Source organism: Chelonus insularis, unplaced genomic scaffold (assembly GCF_013357705.1).
Source record: "Chelonus insularis isolate UGA/USDA-ARS -01 unplaced genomic scaffold, ASM1335770v1 contig_321_pilon, whole genome shotgun sequence".
In the NCBI taxonomy this organism is placed as follows: Eukaryota; Metazoa; Arthropoda; class Insecta; order Hymenoptera; family Braconidae; genus Chelonus; species Chelonus insularis.
Window position 1 is genome coordinate 415,118 of NW_023276492.1, and position 25,832 is coordinate 440,949.

Here is a 25,832-nt window from a genome sequence, read left to right on the forward strand (position 1 = left end):
TCAACTATTTGAGTAGAAAATATATTTAATAATGAAAATATAGAAACAGAATATTTATCGTTAAAATTGAAATGAATTTTTTTATTTATTAAATAATATAAAATATTAATATTAATATAAAAACTATGGGTACTTGAAATTTGTGATACAGAAAGGAATGTATTTCAATCCTTCTCTTGAAATATTTACAGTATGTTAAACATCTTACATCCTAATTAATTAATCTACTCCATATTTGTTTCACGTTTATGTTCAAAGTCTTGTTCCAATTAGAATATAAAATAATTTTATTCTTAAATGACTCATGAAAGTAAATAGTTAACCAGAATAATTGTATGATCAGAATAAATTAAAACAGCTAAAACACCAATAAAAAGCAACAAAAAAAGAAAAAACAAACAAAACACTAATTACGTTTCTCTAATCAGAAATATAAATTGAACCATTATTTGGCTGTTGATGTATTTATTTATTAATATAAATTTCTTCAAACCTGGCTTTAGAGCTCAATTGCGTAGTTGTAATGCTTCGTGGTAATAGTTGTCGTGAATGTCTTACTAGAAAAAGAAAATCTTAAAATGATATTTATGTTCGTATCTTGCGCCGTTTGGCAGTAGCCAAGTCTTGCGAAATTGAAATGCAAATCGTGGATTCAAGATGCAAATCTCATTGCACGAACTAACGCCAGCTAGCTCAGTCGAACTGTAAGTAAAGAGGAGCAGTGAGATGAGTAAAAAAAAAAAAAAACAAATGATACAAAAAGATAAAGTTAACTAAATACATAGTAGCAAAGATGTAACGAAACCCTGTATGATTTCTCTATAAAGTGTATGTGCTTTTAATAATTCAAAAATTATTACTCTAAAAGCAAATAACAAAATAAAAATGTTCAACATATGGCTAAATTACATATCTATCAACGTATCTTCGTTCAAAGAGTACGAAACAGAATGAAGTGCAACAAAAAATTGATTGCAATTCAACTCTATTCTCCCTACGAATCTCAAATAAAAGTAGTGCATTTCGAACATAACGAGCCAGTTCACTTCGCCCATATTCGCTATAAAAATTCGCTCCAAGCGCTCGTCATAAACGATCCCATGTTTTTTTCTTTTTTTAATTCCGTTACTGCGTGTTCTCCCTCTGCATCATTTTTTCAACGACTCATGGACACACAGAAAATCGCGAAATTACCAAGAACATCCGCTACATCACGTTCTTCAATAATACACAGACCCCATCAACACATGTGCGAGAGACCTCAATGCTAATACCAATACTTACAATTGAGTAATATTCAACACCAACACACACTTACAAAATGTTGTGTATATATCTCAACCACCTGACTACATATGCCATTTTCCACTTTCACCAAAATGTCCTCTTTTTCTCGCCCCTTTTTTACCTCATTTTTTGTCAACATCTTTTTTGTGGTTCATCAAAAATTCAACTACTGGCAGTAAATCAATCAATTATCAGTCGTCAATGCTTTTAAGTAGTGCGAGTCAATAATAGGTTGATCCATCATTAAATTTCAATGATTAAAAATATTAATAAATTCTAGATATCAATGATAAATGATGTTGGTGGAGGAGGAAAATTTTTTCCACTGTTAAGGTAATATTTTTTAGTAAAGCAACGTATAATTAATCACCCCTTGAAAAAATGGCGAATATTAACGCCGAAGCTAGACACAAAAAATTCTTGTATGAGTCTTTTTGGTCTGGTAACACATGGTTTTCTTATAATCCAAGTGTAATATAATGTATAAAGATATATACTATCACTATGATAACGCAGGGTATTCATAATCAATCTTTAATTGATTGAACACCGGGAATTACTCATTTCCGTAATTCTATCAGATTTGAAATTCCTACTATTACATCGTCAATGTAATATACAATGAAATATTCGATATAAAATTTTAGATCAATTTTTTTTTTGTGGCGCTAGAGCATATGTGAAGCAATACAGAAATTTCAGGGGTTGAAAAAATTCCAGTATATATCTGAAGTGTCTGGCTACATATGGGTTTTTTCACTAGGTCGTAATATTTTCTTTTCTCTGTCATTTTTTTTAATATTTTTTCTATTAACGTATCTATTTTCTACATTTATTCTTCTTCTTGTGCTCAGTAATTGGATTACCTCGCGATTCCATACTTTCATCGTAATTATTTTTCAAGAAACATCTAGAAAAAGAGGAAAATAAATTACCTTATTTGGAGTTATGACTTGTAGTAACTGTTGTGATTGCTCTTGCTCACGGCCCTGTTGTTGCTGCTGCTGTTGTGGTTGTTTTTGTTGGTGTTCTTTTTGTTGCTCCTTTGGCGTTGGTTGTTCCACTAGTTGTGGTGAGCAGCTGATATTGTCAGCGGTTGGCTGGTTCGTTGTGGTTGTGTTGCTTCTATTTCGGTCAAAATGATTAAGATGACTCAGGGTGTTCAGGTGTGATAGTTGCTGCTGAACTGAGTTTAAAACAGACGTCCTGTCCGAAGATTGATGGTGTGTCTGATGGGTTGAATGGGATGCTTGAAGCGTCACCGGAAAGGTGGGCACCGTAAACGGGACGAATAGCATTGGGCTGCCAAGGATGTGCGCACCACCTCCAGCCACTGCGCCCGTCTCCTCCCTACACCTTTTGACGTATTTTTTGTTTTTCTGTTTTGATCCTCACATTTAGTTCTCTTTTTTTTGTATTAAATTAATGAAAGAGAAAACTTATAATCTCCCGCTAATTACTTAAACTTTTATTTGATTCATACACGTGAAAAAAAGTCGTGAGAAACTTTTCAAGTAAAGAAAGAAATAATTGTGAGAAGAAAAAAATTGATTGAGTTAAAGACTTCCTTTCAGTCATAATTAGATATAAGTATTCACATATTTTAACTTGATTTTATTAGCTGGTTTTTGATTATTTCATTTTAAAGTAAAGATTGATTATTCTAAGCATTGAGTTTATTTATTGAATAAATATTGACAATATTAGTTCAAAACTTTCTAAACAAAATTAATTAAAAATGATGAATTAAATTTTCCATTTACCAATTCATGATATAATTTATGTAAAGACTAATTGACTTTAATTCAATGTCTCTTATATTCTCTGAGATATTCAATGCATTTAACAATCGAACTTTTTTCTTTAAATTGTAATTATTTTTTGAACCAAGTTACAATAAAAATGAAGGATATTTAAATAATTTTAATAAATTAAATCAAAAAACAAAAGAAAAATCAGCTTCAACAAATGTTTCTAATTGACAACAGTCAATGAAAATAATGAAAAATGTTAAAAGTCATTATTCGAAAAAAAAAACCAGCCAAACAATCAACAAAAAGTGAAAAACAAATACGAATAATGTAATTATGGTATGGGGAATGTTACCTGCACTCTTGTCCCAACGTTTGATGATGAGGATAGGCGTAGGGGGTCGCACGGACGGAGGTGATAGACGCCACCCTCGCAACCCTTAACGATAAACCAGCAGACCGCTGATTGGGGAGATGAACTGGATCTGCGGGTTGATTGTTGTGTTGGCAACAGCAGGTACGACAGCCGTGATGTTGACTGGGGACGTTTGGCAATAGATGTGAGTTGGGGCCCCTGGGTCCCGTGGAGGACGAGCACGGGTATACCCCAACGAGGCAACCCACCACCGCAGCCCCGGGGCCCGATGCGCTTCGAGCCAAAGCGCTCGATGCCGAGGCCACCCCACACTAGTGTGTTAATTCGAAGTACCACCAATTCGATCGATATTTGTAATTATTTTAAATAATTTATCAAAGGCCAATCGATTAAAGTGACGTATCACGAGAGAGATTCTGTTGATCTCTTGAGAGAACTCGATTACCGCCGGCCGCGATTTCGATGCTTCCTCGCTTTATCTTTGTTTATTATCTATTTCAATCCTATTTGCATTTAATAAAACAGATAGATTGTCATGAAACCACTTTAATTAATATTATTTTTAATTACACGTTTAATTTATTTTAATTGCTGCAACACGAAATACTATATTAACTGCAAAGCTCATTATTATTATTATTATTATTATATTGTTTTTATTATTATAATGATGATTATTTTTATAGTTCGTTTAGATTACCACTTACACACACCATTGAAATTTTATCGCAAAGTTTTACATGCGGCTAAACCATACGTCAAACCACTGTAATTTTTATTCCACGTGGCTGAAAAGATAAGGATTATTTTGTTGTAAATGGAATAGTGGATATAAAATAAATAAATTAGCAAAGATAAATAAACAAGAGAGAAGCAAGAAAATATGTCAAAGTCGCAAACAACATTAAGTCAAGACTCAACAAGTACACGTGAAAAGCACTTGCCTATGAGTCTGATCAAACATCAGTTGTTCCACTTGTGTTAGTAGTAGCTACTTATTTTGTAATCAGACCATAATTCTAATCCTCCTTCCCTTCTTTTTCCCCCTTTTTTCTCAGATACTTTTTTCTTTCTGAAACTAAGGCATTTATTTTTCCTCCCTCTTTGCAAATAAATAATGCGATAGAAGTACACTTGTATCGAATTAAAAAGTTTTCACTTTATATTGCGAATGAGAATAAGACAAAAAATAAAATATGGGATAAAACTGATACAGATGTAAAAGTGAAGGAATTGATCAAGTTAATTAATTGGTTTGAAAAATAATAATGATGGTTAAAAAGTGTAAGAAAAGCCCCGTGGTATTCTCAGTATGACAGTGGTGTTTTAAACAGTGTGGAGAATACACAAGGCCGAAGAAGAAGCTAACCCGTGATGTCGGAAGGTCGCTCGCCGACTGACTAGTACTTCCGCTTTGGCTGTTGTACAATTCAGGGTGGGGGATACCTCGTTGAGTTGTTGTGTGTAGGAGCGGTTGGTGCGGCGGCGGCGGCGACGACGACGACGGCGACGGCAGCAGCAGCAACGTTAGCTCGATTCAACTCAGATCCTCTCAATTGGTCCGCTTGTTGGTGTATTGTACTAAGCATGCTGCACGCGGGAAACTTAAGGATGCAAGAATCATCACGAGAATCTTGTAACTCTAATTGAGAAATTTCAAAACAGAGTTTAGACGTATTATATGAATATATCCAATTATTTCTCATAATGGATATTGTCAGACACAGCTTGCCATTTGTTACTATGATTTATTACTCTTTATTACTCTTTAGTTCTGTATTTTCCACTAGCTCGATATCGTACTGATGCCAACTAATCACCCCCATAAAATATTTACATTCTTGAAATAAAATATTCAATCAGTGAAACTCGTTAAATGCATCCGAGCTTTCTGAAATATTTTGTCAAAACACTCAATAAATGTTGATTAATTTTTCATCGGCGCTTTAAATTAACAGCGATTGAGCACTATATAGATCAGTAGAGAGCGATCTATGAAACCGACCGTAGTGCAACGTCGACTGTTGAACGTGAAGATGAGAAAGCTCGTGTGTATCGCGGTGTTTCGCGGAGACCAAGTTTGCAAGTGGTAGTGTAAAGATGGTGGTACAACGTGAAACGAAGTGAGGGGTAGGACATGGTAGGGATGAGCCCTCCGTTCGTTGATTCGTTCGTTCTTTCACCCAGACTTTATAGTTATACATATATTAAACAGTGACAGAAGAAAGATAAAAGTGGTGTTAGAAATAGACACAACTATTGTAAAAGTATTTCATTATATGTTATCAGATGCAGAGCAAGGAAAATTTCTAAAGTTTCCAAAGTACGTGCAAAAAGCAGCTACGTCAACTATGACAGACCTCACTTGATATTCCTAGAGGGGTAAAGTCATAAGGAATTTCGTCTGAACTCACATGACACAAGTCTCGTGCTGTCTATCTATATTATACTTAGCTTTTAGTGGTGGTAGTATCAGCACTATATGATCAGACTTTCTAGCGCTTGCGCATCCTGTATATGTATATAGTATATAGGTATAGATAAAATAACAGACCCCTAGAGAGCGACAGCCGACGGATCTGACGACAAAGCATACTCCCGGCGGAATGCCAGATATTTTTGTGAAATCCATAAAACCGAAATTCCTACCTAAATATTGCCGAATAAAAAAAGACCTTTGTAACCCTCTAAGTAGCCATTTTTATATCATTTGATCCAATGCAATTATTCGAATCACCATTTTAATTAAAACCAACATACACTCTTGTATTACATTCAATCGATTCGAATTCTTTTCACTGATTTAAATTATTATTATTATTATGAATTCATTTGAATATTTTGTAAAACTTTTTTCTTTTTCAAAAAATTTTAAAAGCTCTAAAAATGTCATTCTTCAAACATTTATATTGTGTTTTATTTATATTTAGTTTTTCGATACACATCCATTTAAATTCAAAAAAAATTGTTAATTTTTATTCAAGAAAATAAAATATTTCAGATGAAAATCAAATAATACAGTTGTTAGATTGCAACAATGCTAAATTTATTTCACTCACTTAAATAATAAATGAGTTTAATGTCAGTAATTATCTATTATTCGCGAAATTAGCATTTAATAGTTGACAAGAAAATAGTTGTCGTCGTGTAAAAAATGTCTTTTATCGAGAAAGTATTATAAGCTGGTATATATATATAATAATCGAATGGAATCCGATAATTTGAAAATAAAAATAAAATATGAAAATGGTTGAAAAGAATAATATAATGCATGTTCCATATGTTGTCGAAAACTCGTAAAATTATCGTGAGAATTGTCTCAACCAAAATAGGATTCTATGTTGAAAGAAAAAAAAGGTCAAATGGCAAACTGCGACAATACAGGATAAACGGAACCATATCGCGTATAGTTTTGTGCTGTGATACGATTCTCTGCTTCTGATAGTCTGGACGATGGAGCGACGAGGTGTAGGAACTCTCCTCCTACTGGTATATTTATAATGACCCTATATGTATGCAAATGGTTGCATATCGTACAAACCTATCCCATTTATACGTGCGTACGACAGAAAGCTCAAATGATGAGAATACGCATGAATGATATTGCGTACACAATAAATAATGATTGCCAATCAATTGACGAATTACACAAATTTATTAATTGCACATTTGTCTACTATTCATTGATATTAATAATTAATCACATAAGTGAAGAATTATTGTCTCATTATTTATTTCAATTAGATTCGAGAATATAATACATATATTTCGATTAATCGTGCAAATAGCTTCAAATAGATATGGATTTTTTGTGATTGTTATCTATTCAAAGGTTTTATCTTGTTCTACAACCTATGCCGATTAACTAAAAATGATTTTAATTCTAAAACAATCTTTAAATTGAGTTATATTTAATAAAACTTTGAGTTATAAATCAATAAATGAACGATAATTGTAAGTAAAATGTTTTAAACAGATTGAATTATTTTTTAATAGCAAAATAAATTGTTATTTAAATACAATTTTAAGCTCCTCGTATAAAAGAATTTCGTTCCCCGGAAGTTTCCCAGTGAGGAAGTTCCCCGACGTTCCCCTCGTAGGACTATGGGGAACGTTTGGGGAGCAAAATTCAATTTTTTCTCTCTAGTCTAAACGTACTTTAACCGTTTTTTAATTGCAAAAACCAATATACATAATGAAATTCATGAAATAGTGATATATTGGGGAAAAACTGAGAGATATAAAAATAAGCATAACTTCTATGCTAATAATGCTACAAGGGTGATTGAGGGCTCAAATGAAAGATCTTGACGAAAGGAAAAAGATCAACATAGTTGAAATCATAATTGTTGCGAAAATCATGCAAAAATTGAAGCAAGTTCCGGTTTTACCCCATTTTTGGAGTGAAAAAATTATTTTTCTGTATGTTTGACCCGATTCCGCATTTCTACGCATCAAGACGAAGAGAATGAGTGGTCGATCATCAAAATCGGACAACTTTGATTTTTCGACCCAAAAAAATGGCAAGTGGTACCCCTTTCCATCTTTTTTGGCGAAAAAATAAAAGTACTCCGATTTTCAAGTTTGACCACTCATTCTCTTCGTCTTGATGCGTAGAAATGCGGAATCGGGTCAAACATACAGAAAAATAATTTTTTCACTCCAAAAATGGGGTAAAACCGGAACTTGCTTCAATTTTTGCATGATTTTCGCAACAATTATGATTTCAACTATGTTGATCTTTTTCCTTTCGTCAAGATCTTTCATTTGAGCCCTCAATCACCCTTGTAGCATTATTAGCATAGAAGTTATGCTTATTTTTATATCTCTCAGTTTTTCCCCAATATATCACTATTTCATGAATTTCATCATCTACATAATTTTTCAATAAAAAATTTATTAATGACAATAAAAACGAAGCTTTGAAAAATCAAGAAATCATTTAATCTAAACGTTAATGTTTCGTTTGGATAAAAAAAGCGAACTTTACTTTATTAAAGGTATTCATAGACAAAAAATCATTACTATGTGGGTTTTCAGTCATAAAAATAGATCACTTGTCTGCAAGTTATGTGTTAAAGACTTTTTATAATAAACAGTTAAAATTTTAATTTTAATTTATCTGCTCCAAATTGAGATGTCCTCAATCACAAATTATAGAAAATAAAACTCTTAATAAAATATTGATAATATTTATAATTAAATTATTCATGTTGTACAGAAAATATTCATGAAAAATCTCTAATTTGAATGCACAAAATAACATCAATAACACAAAATTATTCATTGAAGATTGTTATCCAATGAAAATTAATAATTATAAAATGATGATAAAAACAGTTATTAAACGTGCCAAGTAACGATTAACTAGATCATCTTGAATCAACACTTTCTAATTTTCGCTTTTAGTATTATTATAGGCTTTTACAGTTGAAGAAACATTTTAAACTGAGTAACAAAATATACACACGAATAATTCTTTTTTTTTCCCCTGCAAAAAATGTTTCTACAATTGTTTCGCATCAGCTCACTTATAAATCACAATTCTGATGAAACATTCCACTATCAATACCCAGATTATCAAGCCATAAATCATATTAATGATTCGATAAGTCCTTTTAGTTGAAATAGTAGGCGAGACATCCCAAGAAAAATGATAGAGAAAGTTTAACAATGTTATTTAGCGATCTAAAATGGCTTGACCATAAACTTGGAATTAATATTGTTAAAAAATTTAAATCAGGAGAAATCGGAGCAATCAATCGGCCTCTTTCAAAATGTAAACTATCTAAAAATGCTTTTATCATAGGTCACATGATTGATACTGAAATTCGGTAGATGTAAGTCATGACAGCTAGCATTAAAAATTATTTTTACACTTTTTAGAGGTAGACTATCTCCCTGGAGGCACTCTTGCTCTCATTTTCTCTTCATATACACCACATGTAAAATTACTTTTAACTCTAATCGTATAAAATGAACTCATAACTACCTCACTCTCATCCTATTCATCCTAGTTTATAAAATAAACTTTTATCAAAAAAATTTTTTTTTCATTACGAGAAATGTTTGAAGGCCTTAGTCTCGGTATTGCTGTGATAACGCAATCCGAAGTGGAGCACAACAAACTTTACTCTACCTCCGTGTTGAAACGACATTTCTTCTAAAGAACAGAAATGTCATTGTGTAAACGGAGGAGGAGAAGGATATTTACCACATTACTGAATACTGCACCATGTTGCAATAAAATTTAATCATGAAAAAATGCACATGATGTGAAATAGAAATTCTCATCATCACTTACACACACACCTCCGCCCAATGCGTAGGTAGTAAGATTCGAACCTGGTGCCTCTGGTGTTAAAAGCAAGCATTTTACCACTGAGCTGTCGTGCCTTAGCTTAGGTGAAATGCTTATACATAGTAAAGTTATGTGAGAATGGAAAAAATGTAGTTCCCAGTAATCTAACTACCTACACATGGAAACTTTAGATTATGATGATGTCTTCATTTGACAGCTGGTCCAACATGAACTAGATATTATGGATTCAGTAATTTACTCTCGACTACTAAACTAATGATAATCTACTGCCTTCATGATTTCGATGATTATTATGATAAAACGCCTCATGAATGTGATGAATATTCTAGGACTTTGAACGAAGTATGGAAAATTTACTAATAAGATTATTTCAAGTTTTTGGTACTTAATTATTGTTAACAAAAATTAGTATTATTATTAATCAAGAACTATTGATGATTAAAAAATTATTTAAACAAAAATTAAAACATTGGTTTAAAAAGTTTTGATATTACTTACTATATTTTTGTGGATAAAAAAAAATACTGCGCTTATAATTTTCATTAAATACATTTCAATCGAATAAAAATTATAAGCTGTTTTTTATAAAATACCTTTTGCACTTCTTTCAATTAATTCCTTCCTTTGATACTTCAATCAATTCGTTAAAAGAATAGTTCATCACATCTCCACGAATAAATTCACGTTTACTACGGATTAGTCTTGAATTCAAATCGATTCAGCATAATATAACTATTGTGAAAATCCTTATATTTTTTTGCAATTGGTAAATTACTTGGAAAATTTTTTTTATTGCCATTACCAAGTTTTATGTTTATGACTTTCTTCTTTAACAAGAATTAATTAACTCAATTACATCAAGTTGAACGAACGTGCTATTTTACAAATAAGAAATGATGAAATATTAGCGATTGTTTTCGAACGTGAAGTTACATGGAATGAAAAATAATAGAGCATACGTAATCAACACCACTAAATTACTGAAGAATACCTAGTACATTCACAACAACTGTGAAATCATGTCGACGGTGTAATTATGCAATTTAAATCATGAAAAGACTACTGCCAGCATGGATTTGAGTGGAAAAATGACATGCTTTGATTCACAAAACTACAAAGGTACGCCGCTGGGCTAATTTGTTTGATGAATGAATCAGGGTTGAGTTAGACGATGGAAAAATGTCTGTAAAGTATGTAGTAATAATAATTTAAATGACAATATTCCACATTATTAAAAGAAAAATAATTATTCTGATATAAAAGAAAATCATTATTTTATATTTAATATTATGTCAACTTCATTTTTATTATTTAGCTTTGATTTTATTTTTTAATTATTTATAACAATATCTAAATAGATTTTCAGTAGAACAGATATTTTAATAATATATATATTTATTAAATTAATAAATTTTTAATTGAATTTCTCCTCTTTGAAAATACATTGACATTCTATTGTCATACTCGTATTTGTCTCTTAGTGAAACCTGATAAAAACAAACTCTATGCGAGCTGACATGAAAGTTGGAGTCGCTTGTAGGGTAAACAAACCAATGGATGGACAGTTAAGACTGAAAAATAGATGACAAACAAAAAAACTGTTCTGCATTTTAAATCAACTTATTTCAAAATAATTTTTTATTTAAGTATTAAATAAAACATTTTCTTTCTAAAATGATATATCTTTTATTTTAGATAAACATTTACATTGTTTCAAAAAATAAATCCTTAAAACTATTTTTTCCTTTTTTCATTTCCTTATTCTTCAAACTAAAATTTTCCAAAAATGATTTCATTTTTGACCTGAATTTTCCCAATATGATTAATGAAAACAAAATTTTCCCAAAAAGCTCAATTTTAAAATGAAATTTTTAATAAAGCATGCCAGGTTTACAGCTAATCAGATAATGCAAGAGAGCAGCATGTTATAGTAAACTTTTATCAGCAATATATCTAAGAAAAATGTTTCTTTCAACTAATCTTGTTGAATGTAAAAAGCTGGTGTCTGATAAACCACCATAGAGCCTTTTCACTGGTGGTGTGAAAATAAAAAAATCATATAGACAAATAGGGATAGTTGTGTACGGAAAATTCGTTTTGGTGTAAGTGGAGTAAGATAAAGTACCTCAAAAAATACGAAATAATGTTTTAAAGATGCGTCTCATCTTACAGCAGTACCTCATCTTACTCTCGTCTTGTTCGTATGTATTATATATACGTATATCGCTTTATCACTGAGCAAAGTAGAAAACCTTAATGGAACACACCTGTGACAAATTAACTAACTAATTGTTTCCTAGAAAAATTAATAAGAACGCTTGACGCCTTATTAATGGATCATGTTCCTCTCCTCATTTATTCTTCTTAAGCAGCTGTCACTCTTTTACTTATTACAATAGAAAGAAGGCTTCGGGCTTTTTATATTGTCGAGCTTATTTGACTTTCTTCCTTTTTCCTCTTGGCTTCACATTTCTCTTGTATATTTTAAACCGTATCCTACCGCTTACAATACCCTGATGTGTCCCAGACATAAAATAAAGTAAATATATACGTATGAATTTCCAAAGAGTATCATAAAAGTATTTCACCGAGAGAAAAAAAATATTTCACATGAAAATATTTTTTATCTCTAATTCAAATCAGACTCATTAATCAAAGTCACTTTCTCTAGGAATAAAAAAATAAGATATTTGAGATTTGTCTGAAATTATGCATACTCATAATAATTTTATGATGATTTTGTCGAATAAGTTGATGCTATGTTCATATATCCTCATAAATTAATTCACAATTCATCATAAAAGTCATTAGTCCCAGATGATAACGTTGGTAAATGGATTCCATCTGAATTTATCATGAGTTAAAATTATTTTACACGAGGTTACGTGTCAATTGACATAATTAATTTCAGTTCACTTAAATATAGCCCCGATGGTATTCATTTTGTATGTTTCAATACAAAATTACATTGCAATAGACCATAAAACGCTTCGACAAGAATATACAAGAATATATTAAAGTGGGCAAACCTTAGAGAGACCTAGAGGGTACTCATTGCGGCCGAAAGAATAGATTCCGAATAAGGGTTGTGTCCTAAGGGAAATCAGGAGGCAGTGGGCCACCCCAGTAAGGTGGAGGATAATCTACGAGTAAAGGAGAGAGGAAGATAAAGATGAAAGATCCCTATCCCCCTATCCGTTGAAGCCACACTAAAGTAACTTGTCAATAACTTAAATCTCAATCATAACTTGATGGTATGCTCTTTCAATTTCTATTTACTCAACTTACACGTATTTTAGCATGAATAAATTAAAATAAATAAGTAATAGTTCGAATATTTGAATATTGATTCCAGTTATATTCAAATACTCTAATTATTAAACTTCTATCGCTCATGAAGGCTCATTTGAATATTTCGAAAATTTATTAATTATTTCGTTACGTTCCCTCATTGTGTTTGGAATGTTTGAATAGTTTATGTCGTAATATCACTTTTAAAATAGATTAATGGAATTTTATTATTCATATGCATCATTGATATTTAGAATTAAAACAATACTGTAATATAAATACCTTCATAAAACAAAAAAACGCATTTTTTTAATAATTTAAAATAAATTTATTTTTTAAATAAATTATCATTTTATATCTTAAATTTGACTAATTTAATTTTAAAATCCTAGATGAATTTTAAAGGAAGATTTTCATATTCTACTTGTCTATAGTGGATATAATTTATCAAGTAATTATGTCTACTTTGCTGAGAATAAACTTACAAAGGGTTAGGAAATGGGAATGAAAGATTAAAAGCGACGTTATAACAACTGTAAATCGATGTAGGACTAATCATTTTCAGTTAGCGGAATCACTGTCACGCATAGGGATCATACATAAATGATTCTGCATGCAAGTAGCATAGAAAATCAAAGCCTTAATGCCATTAAACGGTTATGTGTTTTATTCAACATGTAGAGATTGATTAATTATTAGAAAGTTTGTATTGAATCGTCCTTCAATTTACATTGAACTTTGTGTTATTTAGTTGTGTATTTACATTATACCAATCATAGTTACTTACAAGTGACTTTAAAAAATACGATACAAGTTTTAGTTTTTAATAATAAATTACAAAAACTTTCGAGATTCTTTTTTCATTTTGGGTTTAATTTTGAAAGACATGTTAAAAATTGAGAGTCATAAAGTTACTAGATATTTTTAAAAATTCAATCATACGATGTAAACACTATTTTCAATTGCTTAAGTCTAAACAAAGACATACATTTTACATATGCTATACATATTTATACATTTTCCTTCGTCTTCGTGCAGTCTAAAAGGTAAAAAAAATTCTGTTTTTAACAGTAATTCTATTTTATTAAATAACTTTCTTTATTGCAAATAATTATTTAATATTTTTCAAGTGTTAGGATTTCGAAGGGATTTTAAAAAAATATTTAGCATAAGAATATATTTTATTTCACAATTGATTGTGTTAATTAGAATGAAACAAATGTGAAACTCTATGATATTAATCTCTAGCCGTATTATTTTCTTCTCAAGATAAAAATAAAGCCAAGTCATTGACCAGCGAGAATTAATCATGTATAAAATACATAAAATCACGCATGCGTTGTGCTTCAATTTAGTACACCCTGTAGAAATTCCTATTAATGTCACAATAAGATTCTCCTTGTGACGAAGTGCCTGGAGCTCATTTCGATAACGTTATAACTTTATCTCTAATTTATAATCCTGAAATTATGTCATTTATAACACAAAACCATGTTATCAAAATTGATATTTATCATTACTTCTCAAATATTTATATAATATTTTTGAAATAAAAAAAAATTATTCATTAGGATGCCTGGTGAAATTCAATATTTTATCGTAAAATTTATATATCCACAGTAATCTTCAACAATGAATATTACATTACAAATTAACAGTAAAAGCATACTCTGCTTGAAGAAAAAAAATACTTCCTAATAGATTTTAATGTACCATTTTTATGCATGAAGTAATATACAAGATGAAAAGTAATGAAGAAATTGGTAGGATTAGAATAAACTTTTTGATATTATGGTGATTATTTTATGAACCTATAATAGTTTACTAGTTAATTAGAATTAGTAAATAGTCCTAGTAAGTAGTAGGCACTTGAACGACCTTAATACTCCAACATTCAGTTGGGACTAACTTGATGTCTAGTGACCTAAACCCTTGTCCTGAGTCTTGCCATGGAACAATAAAAGTTACCCAAAGACTTGAACTCACGTTTTCTCTTACATCTAACGTTTAACAGCTAAACTTTAACTCAACTTAAAACTTGACCTATCCAAGAACTACGATGCTATCATCATGGTATAAATAATACATGTCCAAAAAGATTGCAAAAACATTTACAAATATTGTAAATAAGAAATTATTTTATAAATGCATTTAAGAATTTGAATATTTTACATAATTAATTGAATTCTAAAAATGTCATCCAACTTTTACAAATAAAATTTAATTACATACATCAAATAAATCATATTTTTTATCTTCATAAATAGAACAATTAATTAGTTTCTATCAATTAAAGAATTATGAATATTAAACTTAACTACTTTTAATTTATTTATTTGCTATTTTTTTTCCACGAATTCTTCTTCTTCTACTTCATCATGAAGAAAAATTCCCTGCCTTTACTAACTTCATTTAATTAAAGAGAAGTATTGTTTACTATACACAAAGCCAAAGACTTCAAGATTTTGAATGGTTTATTTCGCTCTTCTATAATACCTTAGATATTTTATTACCTACTTATTTACTAGCTTTATATATATTTGCATCTTAAATTAAATAATCAAACAATAGAAGTTCAAATTTTACAAGAAAATTTTGAATATTCTCGAATATTTTCCATTACTGACATCAATAAAAAATATTTCGAATTCTTTATCATGCTCCATCAACTTGTCTGTCCTTTAAAGTTTTCACTTGACGATATTTTATATAGGAAGAGGCTAAATACCTTCGTTATTTATGATTTTGTGAATCAAAAAATTTCCAACTCATTAAATATAAAATAATTCGATCAAAAATAAAGTTTAAAATACTTTTTTTTACAAATTTTATAGCTTATTGATTGAAATATGTTAAAAGAGTACGGGTTAATATAAAATAAAACAATTCTGTTTTATCTCTTTCTATGTACACCTAAAATACATTCTTGTACATGTATTATACATGTATGCAATGTACCTACTTAATGTATGTGTTTCTAAATTCATCTGTGAATCATGCATAATTTATACCTGCTCTAAATAGGAATATAGAAAATGTATATCCAGAAGTAACATCAACCCATTAAGTTTCATCTCGTTATGCATTTCGAGCAACATTAAATTGTCAGACAATGCTGGTAATAATAAAGCCATATAAGTTCAAATATTTTAACTATATCAAAAAAAATTATCTATTTCTTTAAATATGTTTATTGCATTACATTAAAAAATCATTTCGATTAATCTTTGAATTATTCTTGTAAACATAAGAAAAACTTGAACTTTGATTCATGATTAGGAAGCTTCACTATCTACCTGAATCATTATTTTCCGTATTTATCTTTTATCAGTAGCTGAGAACAAGATGTCTCAAATGTTTATATTTATCTTCTTAAATACCTAGATAATTATAATGTCAAAGAGCCGCTACATGATGTTATCAAGTGTATGATAACCAGCCACGAGCAATTGGGTCACAATTTATTTAAATTAGAAATTAATCTAAATTTAATCAATTAATTTTCTTCCAAATTTTAATTTTATCTTGGAAATTTCTATGAAACATTCAAATAAAAATCATTATAATTAACTTTTAACGCATAATTCATTACATTAATTAGTGAGTCATTAATAAATAATCACTTCTCACTTCTTGACGTACAAATAATCAAATTTGTCATTTATAAAATTAGATATCTCTATTAATACTAGTACTTTGATCACTTTGATACTCAATAATTCATTGTAATGATAATATCACAGATCTGCAAGATAACTTCAATTATATTAACAGGAATTAATTGATTTATATCACTGATGTCATAATCTAATTTTCTTTACACTTCTTTTCAGACTTTAAATTAAAAAATAAACCTTTTTTAAGTTAGCTGAAAAATCTGGTCTTAATGCTTCACCATGAATTATGTTAAGACCATAAAATTACATCAATGATTGAGATTCATTGAGCTCGTAGAAATTGATGAAGATTATTAGAATTAATTATGATAATAACATTATCACACCTAAGATTTATTACATGATAACTTATGAATAAATAATTGCTTATCATTTTAATAAGTACATTAACATAAATCATCACTTTCAATATCAAAATAAATAATGAAAAGAATACTTATTCACTTTTCATTATAAAGCATTGTATTTAAAAAAAATTCCATTACCATTTCATTCTTTGTTCTGCTCAATTAATTAATCTATTCATTAATGTTCTTAGGACCTGTTCCTGTAGTACTACAAAGTAGTAAAAGTATTCATTGACTAGAAATATCACTGATTTATAAACTTTCAAATCATCAACACTTCATAAAGAGAAAGTATTACATCTAGCTTATGATCTATTCTAATTTTATCCCAGGAATCTCAGAATTGAATTCTTAACATTCTTTAAAATGACGTCATCACAATGACTCATTTGTAGGTCATCACACAGATATTCCCAAAAAGTTTACTTCAAACAATCAAACCAATTGAAAATTACACAAGTTATTACTTTCACTTAAGAAAAAACTACTTCTCTCAAGTCAGTGAAATCTGTATTTAATTAATCAAATATTACTTGAAAACTTCTCAAGTTGTAAGAGTAATTTCTTTCAAACTTAACTCTATTTGTTCTCAATTCATTTTTCATTTTGCTTTTAACCGATGTTATATTTTAAAATGGGCTTAAAAAATGATTCAATCACCAGGTCTATTCAATAAACAACTAAGTAGATAAATAACATTAATCTAAGATTATTTATAATAAAATTCCATTCAAAGAAATGCATTCACGTTCATTCTAAAGGAAAATTGACTATAAAAAATCTGTCAGCTTCAACTGTAAATTTGTATTCTTTCTCATTATCCAATTTTATTCAGAATTGATGGATACCTGTTTCCAACATAATTCACCTATTATTTATCCTACCAACATTAGCTGAAATATTTATAAATTCTGTTATTCATCAAATGATTGATTAATCATTTCTCCAATTTACAGATAATTTTATCTAATACATAATATAGACTTTATTGCACAATAATAATTATGTTAAAAAATAAATTCTATCACTCTTTATATTTTTACAAGAATAATACAAATAAAGCTTAACGGTGTACTTAAGCCGCTAAATCTTGACTGTAAAAAAAAACTATTATTTCTCCATTAGATCATCTGTCAAGATTTTATTCACTAACTGGCATTTTCGTTTAGCAGTTTTTCTTCAAATTCACTGCGTTCGATGTTCTATTATATGTTATATGATCGCTTTCAGTAATAATAGTGACTCTGTATAGTTATATAATTTATACGTCTCATAAGAAAGATAGCACAACATTTCCACGGTAACTCATCGATCGTTGGAATTATTTATTAACTCTCGTCGATTGACAAAATAAAAGGAAATCTGGGAGAAAAAAGTCACTTCGACGTTATAGAGTACTTAAAATCTCATTTATAATGGCCTACTATCTGCTCCCAGGACATAAATTCACCAAGTGCCTTGTACAGATTTATACTAGAAGCCAACCCGTCGAGAGTACCCACAGGAGACGCGTCGATATCCAATTGTTCGTCTATTTGCCATTATCTCTTTTCTACCAATTATCAATGGCTAAATAGATATAAAAAGTTTTAAAAAAATTCTCATTGTACATAAAGTCGTTATTTATTTTCTTCTCTAGTTTTTCATTTCTCTCTCTCTCTCTCTTTATTAACCTGTTATTTTCAACTATAATCTTGAATATTAATAGTGTAAAAAAAGTTGATAAAAATTTTCAACAAAGCCTTTCACATACACATACATCAGATAACAGCACTGTCGAGGCTTGAGACGCGTCTAACTCAGCGCGTAATGAACTTGTGAATATTTAGCAAGGTAATTGGCCACCGCAGGGTAAAACAAGAACTCAGCAAATTGACGTCCTCTATGGGGTGTTCGGGATATCTACACTAATAAAAATTCAGATATAAATTACTAACGTTTATTCTTCAGCCAACTATTGTTTGACATGGAAAATTTACGAAAAAATGCGGCTAAGGAAGAAGGAATGTAATTAAAAGAAAAATGAAAAAAGAAATGAAATAAATAAAACAAAAGGCTGAAGTGTAAAGTGGAAGAAGATTCAGAAAAAAAAATAGAATGAAAAAAAGGAATGCCTTTGATAACAATTCTTGAATCGTTTTTCGCTTGCTTGCTCATCTGCCGTCTTTTCTTTCAACCTTTCCTTCTTCTATCTTGGATTTATACCAGAGAAAGCGTCACTAAATGACATCAGGAGAAAAAAGAATGTATTATGACAGCATTGCTCCAAATAGTGGTCACTGTGTAGTTATTGAACTTCGATTCAAATAAAAATGTATGTATTTGATACATATGTCTATTTTAGAAGAGACATTTTATTACAAAAATAGGATGAAATTCAGTTTACTATTCTAAGCATGAATGCCCAGAAAAAGGTTGCAATACAAAAATAGCAACTGTATGAAACTTCGAGAATAATTGAAAACTTTTTAAATATTATCAAAAAAATAAAATCATTATCTGAAAACGACTAATTATAACAAACCGCAATATTGAATAAAATTACATCACTTCATTGGATACATTAAATTACATCCAGTTCTTCAATTATAAACAAAAATTATTTCGTTAATTAAAAGAATATTTTTATATAAATGCAAAAATATCATCCATATTAATATTTAAATTGGTCAAATTAAAACCTCATTATAATAAATTTTATAAATAATCATTAAATTAAAACGAATTCTATTATTTTTACTCATTTTAGATTCGTAGACATTCATGTATGAGTAAAAATTACATTAGTATTGGAGAAGGTCTAATTAATGCACCATAGTTACAAGTCAATGAGTTAGTATATTTATTTTTCTCAAATTTACAGTGATGGTCAACTTATTACCATAATGTATAATCTAGTTCTAATTAATCATAAGTCAACATCATTAGATACGACATATTGACATGATATTTGTAGAATACAAGTTATTACTATTATTTACGTACATCAAAATGATTGAACAGTGCAGTTAGCAAATGCTGGCCAATCACAAACTTTTAAATCTGGATTGAAGTGTAGTCCATCAGGGCAGGGCATCCAGATTGGTTGTAATCCAACACAAACATAATAACTACCACAGTCTTTTGGATTTGGTAAAATGATTGCTTCATCTTTATCATCAGGTTTAACATGACAATTAACTGGTGGCTTTGGCGTTGGTGATGGTTTTGGTGGATTAGTTGATGTTTTCATTGAGTCGTCAAACAGATTTTCATCAAGAGACTGAACCATGATAAAGCCCACGGTACAAATCAATGCACAAATGATTACTGTAAAATTGATATGTCGATTAAAAAATGGTGATATTGAAAAAATGCAAAGGAAAACTAAAAAATAAACACTTTAATCAATTTTTTGTCACCTCACCTTTCATTTTGACGCCACAAAAATTTTTCCACGTAGACAATAAATGAGTTAACAAGCGAATGGAAGAGTTAATTGGTCATCAAGTAAGTCAAACAACCATTTATATACTCAACAATTCTCTCTGCATCTCCTTCTTTGCAATCATTTGGAATCCTTATCAACATTTTACATAAATGTATTGTTAGCAAATAACTTCTGTTTTTTATTGATAATGATTATCAATTGCAGTTGACAATTAATCGGTAGTATTATTAATTATCAGGTGACTTGATGATTATTTGAAGAAAAATCACCTTTGTATGGCGGTAAAATAATATAAAGACAAATTGTAATGTTGGTAATGTTCTTTTCAATGTAATATTTTTTTTATCAAATACTTTTTATTTAATTAAATATTTCTTATAAATTATTTCAATACATTTCTGAAAAATCAATTAATTAATTTATCCATCTACTTCAAATTAGCAGTAATTATTAAATTATCATAAGCTGATAAAATTTTTAATTATTTATTGGTTGAGATACATATAAAAAAAATGACAAGTAATTAATGGTAATGGAATTGATATTTTTACTGAACTGTAATAATATTTAATTTTATTTTATTTGATTAAATTAATTTTATTAATTCTTAATGAAAAATTTATTTATAATTGTAAGGATATTTATTTATTTGAATTTTTTCTGCAACGAATAAAAATTTATGTATTCTGCTGATAAATAACTTTAGTCAGGTGTGAGTTTTATTCTTAATATGAATGTTGATGGAAGGCGGTATAAATTAATTAAATCATTCACTTTAAAATGAATTAATAATCTGAATTTATAATTTTTTTTTAGAGACAACGACGAGAGGGTTTGGAAAATGTGGATGAGAAGCGTGGAAAGAATGTTCTGGAGCTGGATAAAAAAAAGGTGGTCAAGAGAATGGAAAATTTGGGTTGATTGAAGCTCAGACAAGTTCTGATTTGATTAATAAATTTTAGCTTAGAAATAAAATTAAATTTTATTCAATATGTTTGATAACATTCTTTGTTACATTTCATAGAAAATATTTTCTAAAATTAAGTTATAGATAGACTGTAGGTCACGTACTATAAATCATTAGTGTTGCTAAAGGGCAAAGTTACCCTATAATGAATCAAATATCTACTTTTATATTTTTTCCCACAAAAACATAGATGAGTCAAATGATATTACCAATAATATTGATTTGAAAATATGTTTTCATAAATAATACTTGTTTTATAAATCTACTTATTGAGATAAAACACATTCAAATAGTTTAATTGAATTATAAAATAATCAAGAACAATTAACTCTAAATTTGATTTTATTTGAATTGTTTATAAAATCTGTCTGTAAAATCGATCGATTCTATTTAACCATGATTCTTAACTTATGTTTAAATGATGGGTTTGTATTTCTATAAGCTTGAATTATAGAGTGATCAACGACTAGAATAGATGGTCAATCACCTTGATGGTTCTACTTTATCATCCCTGATATCATTAACTATATTATATATGACCTAGCTGATAATTATCAATTAATATTCAATATAAAATGAAACATATAAATGTTAAAATATGTGTTTTAAGAAACATTTTTTTAAAACAAAAATTTTTTTAACATATCTTTTTTTATAACGATTAAAAAAATAAATGTATCAGTGTAAAAATAGATTATAAGAATTATTAACATCTAGCTAAGTTGATTACAATTTGAAGAATAATGAGCTATTTATGAAATGACGAAGCAAAGTGAACACGATTCGATGAATAAAGGAAGGCGGATCCTGACACTTTGATAATGCTCCTGTGGGTGCTGCTGTCTCATTCGGTTTCTGCTTATGGCGGCTGTACAATACCCATTGTCAAGCTTATAACCATGTATGTCGAGGCTTCTATATGATATCCGTACATTGCACACCACACATACACACCACAATAGAAATAAAATATAAAAAAAATTTATAATATCTTCCCCATAGGATGTATATTAAATATTAAATGATAGTTTCCTTGGCCTCTAAGAGCATAAGAATAGTCCTAAGTTCGCAAGTTGAGAGACATGAGCATCATCACATAGAAAAAGAGTGTATAGCTATAGAAATTCATAAAAGAAGATGAGAAAAGTATAATAAATTTACGTGGCAGAGTGGGAAAAGTTTCCAGTTACCAAGACGATGAATATTTTAACGTTGGAGCTGTGAACCACTGCAGGGTAGCGGGGATCGTATAATTAGCGGTTAAATTCAAATTTTGAATATAACGTAAAAAGTTTAAAAGCCGAGGAGAGATCCACCTCTGTGCTGAATACTATAGACACTTTCTTGGGGATTTTCTACGCTTATCTTTAACTAAAAAAAGTTTCAAGGTATAACTCAACAGTGCAAATAATACCCATCATTGAGAACCGAAATTGAAGAAAAAAAATTTAAGTACCATAGAATTATTAAAAAACTCTAATTAACCCTTTCGACCTCAACTAACTTTTTCCTTAATATATATAAAATATGCATTTTTTCGAATAATACATCAGTCAAGATACCTGTTTAAATACATTGTGCAGATTTCTACTGGGAACATTTTTTGATGAAATATTCAGTCAATATACTTGAGAGCCAACCTGTACTATCAATCGTTTCAATTATTTGACTCAAAAGATTTAAACAATTCTGACCTTTATCTTATTCATGAACAGCTAAATTATTATAAACTCATGTTTAACAAAACAATTTTAGGAATGAAAATATTGATTGAATGCAACCAACTAACGAATACTTATCAATACTAAATCACAATAATACAAAGGTTAATACAGGAAATTAATAATATTAAAAAATAATGAATAATTTAACTCTGGTTCATAGTGATGCTACATAATAGCATTCACTGATTCTTTATTGAGTTGTTGATGAAATAAATTGAAATATATGGAAGCAATAAATATCGAATGGCATGAATACATTGTCATCAGTGAGCTATATTAATTTTTAATTAAAATACAATTATGAAAGCATGCATTAAAAATATTAATACCAATCCTGCTTGGAATTTAAACTAGATTAAAATTATTCCTTTAAAAATAACATAAATATCCTTGGAGTATTGTTAAGTTTTTATTGGTTTACAATATTTAAGTTTTTGCTTCTAAACGTACATGTAAATCTATAGATGGGATATTCAACGATGATCATATTGGCACATTTGGAAATACCACCATCTGCATTTAACGGCTGCTACTTCAGCATTTTTAGCATTTCCGTGAACCAGACAGACGATGACTTGCTTTTTAGCTCCAAAATACTAGTCGATGGCATCGTGGCTCTAAACGACTTCATTTTTCGAGGAAAAAAAAAATATGATAACGAAAGATATCTTAATCCTTCAATATCTGCATCAGTTGCAATCATACTGATGATTCATAATGTTCACTTATTGATATCGTCTTTTATACAAATATTTTATTATTGATATTTACTTATTATTATGATTATTAAAATATTATTTATTATTGATAATTTCTTATGATGTAGTTATTTTTTACTTTCTGGGTAAATTTTGAGGCAAGTAGAAAGATAGTATTTAGGGTGGCCAGAGAAGTTTCGTACTTTCAACCGATCGTGTCGTCCAACAGACTTATTCTGATTTATAAAGGCTTTTAGTCGACACATGGGACAAAAAATACCCCTGTGAACCAAATGTACATGCTTAACGGCTGAGCGACGCCAGTATAACGTCGAGATATAAGCTTTCACGCCGAGATATAACCATGTACCTATATATTCATAATTCACATGATATAAAAAGTGCATGGACACTCTAGTTCTTAAATAGATCAATTTATCTCATGTTTAAAATTCATTTTTTTATTAGTATTAAAATTTTTTTATACTGACGTATAAATTCAAATAAACATGAATTATATAACTTAACAATTTTATATATTTTCATTATAATTCTAATTGATAGTACTAACATTTTTTATTCTCTGCAAAATAAACGGTTAATAAATTACAAATTTGTGAAAGTATTATAGTAACAATTTTTTATTCAAATACATTTCCATTTTGGTCATGCAAATTAGTCTGATTTAAAAAAACATAGCTTCGTCAACTTCATGTTTTACAAAATACATATGATCATGAATAAAAAATAATAGAAGGTAAAATTTAAATACATTACTTGACAGAATTAAAAAAAAAAAAAAATGACATGTTATTGGGGTGATGTATTACCTTTTTTTTTTTTTATTTATTCAAGTTATTTGAGTTTAGTTGAGAAAAATGGAAATTCCAGTTAGTCTAGAGAAAAGGCAACATAGTTGAGAAAGTAGATTGATGTTGGTGATTGGTGATAATGATGGTAATTCTGTTGTCGATTAGTTAAGGTAAGAGCATCAATAGTTGACAGAGCTACTGCCTGCAACAGACAATTCACTGTATCTTAAAGCAAAGATTGTGTTTTATAAAACACTGAAATTACCTTTTAATTTATTTTTTTTTGTTAAAACAGTGCTTCACTTGCAGAGTTTGGAAATGAAAGTTTTTGCCAGAATGACATCAGTTATGCTAATCGTGTAAAGGTAAATATTTGTTTTAACTTTTAATGAATGTATAAACACTGTGAAGTAAACAAGTATTGTTATTATATGACAGGTTATTAATTTACGTGGAAATCAAATTTATTCAACAATATTATCATTTTATTCTTTTAAAAAAAACTTTTTTATTTCGTTAGCCAATGTATGACACTAAGAAGCCAAGTATTGACTTAGTTAATTAAAAAATAGACAAAATAATTAAAAAATTCAAGACACTAATAATTAAAATGATTATTAAAAAAAGAAAATAATTAAATAAAAATAATGATCTTAATAATATATTTTCTTATCCAAAACTGAAATAATAATTGAAATATCTCCAATCTATTTTCATCTGAATATAATCTTACTAAATCTATTTGTTAAAAGGTAATAAACAAAGTAAAACCTATTAGAAAATATCTAAATATCAATGTAAAACAATTTCAAAGCTTATTAACATTCTTTATCCACTAAAGCTTTAATTAAAAATATAATTCATCATTGTTATATCTTATCATAGCTCGTCAATAACTCATAGAATAATTGTAAATAAAATCAAACAGATATTAGAAGGTTTACACTCTAAGTCGACGATATGATATTAAAGTAACCTTGAGATCGATTTTTTCTCTTCACGCAGAAAATAATCTGATTAAAAAAACATAGTCTCACCGGTTTAATATATAAAAAGACACATATGAATATGAACAAGAAATAATAAAAGGTAAAATTGAAAATCAGAGAGAGATGGAAAAATGATGGCGTGAAAACGGATGAAATTGAAA

The 25,832-nt window shown here is 29.0% G+C and overlaps 2 protein-coding genes and 1 long non-coding RNA gene across 11 annotated transcripts in view; 1 reads left to right on the plus strand and 2 right to left on the minus strand.

Annotated features, from left to right (window-relative positions):
• The window catches only part of LOC118065690 (nucleolysin TIAR), a 105,953-nt gene extending 101,096 nt beyond the window's left edge, over window positions 1-4,857 (minus strand). For 4 of the 9 annotated variants that reach the window (XM_035081133.1, XM_035081136.1, XM_035081127.1 and 1 more), the window contains exons 1-2: window positions 3,394-4,857; window positions 2,223-2,643 (exon numbers count right to left, since the gene is read on the minus strand). In XM_035081133.1, the coding sequence (XP_034937024.1) occupies window positions 2,223-2,585 (363 nt within the window). In that variant the 5' untranslated portion in view covers window positions 2,586-2,643; window positions 3,394-4,857. The remainder of the gene's footprint in view (window positions 1-2,222; window positions 2,644-3,393) is intronic. The other 5 variants (XM_035081130.1, XM_035081132.1, XM_035081129.1 and 2 more) reach the window with 5 other exon arrangements.
• The window catches only part of LOC118065692 (uncharacterized), a 113,361-nt gene extending 91,660 nt beyond the window's left edge, over window positions 1-21,701 (plus strand). The window contains exon 3 of the long non-coding RNA XR_004690185.1: window positions 21,298-21,701. This is a non-coding gene — a long non-coding RNA (uncharacterized lncRNA). The remainder of the gene's footprint in view (window positions 1-21,297) is intronic.
• Window positions 19,870-20,610, minus strand: LOC118065691 (peritrophin-1-like). Its single transcript, XM_035081141.1, has 2 exons — window positions 20,458-20,610; window positions 19,870-20,360 (listed from the first exon to the last, which is right to left on the minus strand). Exons 1-2 carry the CDS (start codon window positions 20,462-20,464, stop codon window positions 20,038-20,040), a joined length of 330 nt encoding a protein of 109 aa, XP_034937032.1. The 5' UTR covers window positions 20,465-20,610; the 3' UTR covers window positions 19,870-20,037.
• Window positions 21,702-25,832: the final 4,131 nt, after the last annotated feature.